Source organism: Triticum urartu, chromosome 2 (assembly GCF_003073215.2).
Source record: "Triticum urartu cultivar G1812 chromosome 2, Tu2.1, whole genome shotgun sequence".
Lineage (NCBI taxonomy): Eukaryota > Viridiplantae > Streptophyta > Magnoliopsida > Poales > Poaceae > Triticum > Triticum urartu.
Genome location: NC_053023.1, coordinates 149,161,202 through 149,164,868, shown reverse-complemented (window position 1 = coordinate 149,164,868; position 3,667 = coordinate 149,161,202). Strand labels below are relative to the sequence as shown.

Genomic DNA, 3,667 nt, shown 5'->3' with positions numbered 1-3,667 from the left:
TCTAGGTCTAAAGTCCTAACAATGTGACTTTCACATATTTTGCGACCAGTTCTTACAATTAAATTTGTTGAAGTTACTCCATGTGCTCTGTAGTTCGGACTTCATAACTTTACCAAAGATGAAGTTGGAGCAGTATATATATAAGTACACAGGAGCGAAATGGCCATATGTAGCCATGAAGAAATGAACTGATATAAACAAAGTTCATGCTTTACAAAGTTATATTAGGGCACAAGGGCTAACATACAAAAGTTTGTAATAAGAGCGCAGTGGCCATGAAAAGTGTCATCCTTTCGAAATTTACATTCATTTTTACCAAAACCAGCGATTAATCATCATTTTAATTTGTTATTACTGGACAGATCGAAATTGTATACTGTACTCAGCAGTCACCACCAACATCAACATCATCAATATTTAGAGCTATGCAGCAGCAAACTCCTACTTAAGATGATTGCCAACTAGCACATACACAGTGCCTCCCCGCGAGAAGACTATTTACTGCTGAAGTAAAATATATATCAAATGATAACACACATCATCTCTGAACTTCAAGAGAGCTACCAGTAGTACTACACTTGCTAGCTTGCAAGCTTTGCCATTAATCAACACTATCTACATAATTAAACAGGCACGCCCTAGAGATCACCCCAGCTTAATTAACACTATGGCTAACTAGAATAGTAATCGATCTGCATCCAGTTGATACCCAGCTCGTCTCAATTTCAAATTAGCCCATAGAGGCTAAACCACTCGACCACGCTGCTATCGGCGTAGCCACCATACTCGGGGACGCACATCATCAGCTCATCGTCCGGCCCCAGCTGGCCTGCGCCGCTGAAACCCGGATGCTGCTGGCAGGTTCCCGTCGAGAAGGACGAGCTCGGGCTCCCGTCGCACGCGCCAACGGCGTCAGCGGCGTCTCCGCCGTTGCCGGATGCTCCGTGGCTCCCAGCTGCCGACCTGAGGCGCCGCACCTCCTCCTCGGTCGCTCCCAGCCTCTCCTTCAGCCTCAGCAACTGGCCATATGTGCGTCAGTCAGCTTGTGCAAGAACGGAGAGGAATTTATGATGTACGGCGCCATATGTATGCCAGTGTGGGTGTGTGCGAGCAAGCATACCTCGTTCTCGAGATGGCATTTGTGGAGGATGGCCGCGTCGTGGGCGTGCTTGAGCTTGGAGAACTCCTCCTCCATAAGCTTGCTCTTGTGTCGCGCCCGTCGGTTCTGGAACCACACGGCGACTTGCTTGGGATCGAGCCCGAGCTCGGCAGCGAGATGAACCTTTCGGCCGGTCTCCAGCTTGCGCTCCTCCCGGAAGCTCAGCTCCAGACCGTGCACCTGCTCGTCGGTCAGCCGCCGCTTCTTGGGATCCCCTCCTCCGTCCATGTCCCCGCCGTCACCGTCCCCTCCGCCGCACCTCGCCGCCCTCCGCCTCCTGCGCCGCGCCCTCGGCCGGCTCTCCCCCTGTGCCGTGGCTGCACCTACACACACGGAACCGAAAAAAGGGCATCACATGCGTGTCCTGGGCTCCTGGCCGGTGAAACTGAAGCTACAGAAGCCGCATCATCGCATGCGCAAAGAAACAGCGGCCGCGCGCGGCGTCGTACGTACCATTGGCCGCGAAGAAAGGCATGTCCACGTAGGAGGAACCAAAGACCTGCTGCTTGTCCATGCTTGCTGTTGGGAGCTGGGGAGGGGAGAGAAGGGGGGGTGGGGGGGAGGTTAGAGGGGAGGCCCGGTGGGTTGTGTTGTGTTGGTGTGGTGAGGAACTGGATCGAGAGGAGGACCACCGCAAGGCACTATTTGATGTTAAGTAAGGAAGGGGAGTGCGTGTCTCGAGGGAGAGACCTCGGAGTAATATATATAGGTGGCAAAGGTGCCCAGCGGCAAGCGCCGGTGGGGCTCCGGCTAGCCGGCTAGTTGCTTTCCGAGCCAGGCCGCCCGGCGGGGGAGATGCAAACGTATGGTGCAGCCAAGTACTACCACTACGTACTTTTTTTTCCGGGGTACTAGTACCTACTACGTACTTAATACTGTTGCACTCACTCACTTCCTCGCTCGCCCGCGCCCTTATCTGCTCTCGTTGCTGACGAACTCTCTGTGTTTTTTTTCGGGTGTTTGCTGACGATCTCTATAGTCTATATATACCACGTAATTTTGGAGATTAATTTACTGAGTTCTGCATTTCTTCCGAGTACATATCTGCTCCTGATAAAATGTTTCAGCAAGTACAGTTTTGTCACCCGAAAAAAGAAAGCAAGTTCAGTTAATTGCAACACAGTAAGGAAAGCATATGCACGCATCAGTTTACTTGGAGCGACCGAAAATCGAACAGATTATCCGTCACTTTATCCGGTTTTGATTGTCGTTATCACCCGTCCAAAAGTTGTTGTTGCTATCCGTCCCCCTCCTGGCTCTTTCTCTTACTTTGTTGAAGTAGGGGTCCGGAGTCGGGATGGCATTTGACAGTGCTTAATTTGGGGGTTAGTGGGGCAATGCACGGGCTCCCAGGCGTAAACAAGAGAGCGGCTCGACAGGTGACCATTGCTACGCTATAGCTCCTGGAAAGGGCTCTCGCTTTCGTCGAAAAGATCGGCCCTCCGGTTCTTAACTCCCTCTAGTTTATAGTTATACATGCATCTCGTTTTGAATTTGATGCGTGGTGTACTATTCCATGAGCTACTCTAGTATATACAGCCGACTGTTTACTCTCCATGAGCTTTATAAAGCTGCTCGATCTCCAATTAGTAGTAGTAGCAGCTATTAGTAATTTCAAAATTAATACCTAGCTAGCGACAAAAGTAAACAGCACTCGGCGGATTCTAAATTGAACTGCCCAATGCGATCGAACGACCTTTCGTCGCAACAACGAGCAGTGGATTGACTTGTTACATCGCCGTGCTACATGCATTCACGCTGCAAACGTACAAGAGCTCGTTTAATTATTTTAGCTAGGAAGAGGATGGTGATCGAGGTCGGAAATTAAACGTGTCAATTAGCAACAAAGAGGGAGAGTGAGACCTCAACTCATATCTATCTGTCGACGACGATCGAGAAGGTACACATGCACGCTGGCTCTGTGTTTGCATGATCCATCGGATCGATCAGTGCGGATAAGGGATATCTACCCGGTCACGCAATATCCACGAAGGGAAACAAGTGATCGATTGGCAACTCGGCCATGCATGACAAACGCATGCGGTAACCACAACCTGCCTGAATTAGCTGCAAATTAAAGGAGGCATGCATGTGCTCTACTGCTCTAGGATAAGCTCAACAAGGAGAGATATGTGCATGCATTCATACTGTGTATGTGTAGGGGAAATTTGCAGGGGATGATCTTTAGTGGCCAGCGATCGAGGAAGGAAGGGAAAGGAGAGAAAGAGATCAAGATCAAGATCAAATCAAAGTCATGCAGCGAGCGGCGCAGGCGAGACTGTGGCTGCGGGAGTAGGAGGGGTAGCTTGCTAGCACGGGAGACAAGGGGCCTAGGCACATGGTGGCGGGCCGAGTAGGAACAGGAGGGATCCCCCACGCGTCGACCCGCGGCTGGCTCCGGACACCCCAACCACTGGACCACCCGCCCCCGCGCCCCTGGACGTGTCGTCACCCGCTACCTCCCCTCCCTCGCCCCGCGATTCCAAAGGAGCCGGCCACTGCTCCTCC

At 51.4% G+C, this 3,667-nt stretch overlaps 1 protein-coding gene across 1 annotated transcript; it reads right to left on the bottom strand.

The window, feature by feature from the left end:
- Positions 1 to 520: 520 nt before the first annotated feature.
- Positions 521 to 1,950, bottom strand: LOC125541316 (homeobox-leucine zipper protein HOX14-like). The gene is made up of 3 exons (XM_048704760.1): positions 1,613 to 1,950; positions 1,121 to 1,482; positions 521 to 1,019 (listed from the first exon to the last, which is right to left on the bottom strand). The coding sequence occupies exons 1-3, from the start codon at positions 1,671 to 1,673 to the stop codon at positions 726 to 728; spliced, it is 717 nt and encodes a 238-aa protein (XP_048560717.1). The 5' UTR covers positions 1,674 to 1,950; the 3' UTR covers positions 521 to 725.
- Positions 1,951 to 3,667: the final 1,717 nt, after the last annotated feature.

Excerpts from the sequence above, each read along its gene's own strand:
- LOC125541316 (XM_048704760.1), bottom strand. The coding sequence starts at position 1,673 with ATGGACAAGCAGCAGGTCTTTGGTTCCTCCTACGTGGACATGCCTTTC. Across the intron at positions 1,483-1,612 it reads GCCTTTCTTCGCGGCCAATG|GTGCAGCCACGGCACAGGGG; the intron begins GTACGTACGACG and ends CCGTGTGTGTAG. Across the intron at positions 1,020-1,120 it reads AATGCCATCTCGAGAACGAG|TTGCTGAGGCTGAAGGAGAG; the intron begins GTATGCTTGCTC and ends ACATATGGCCAG.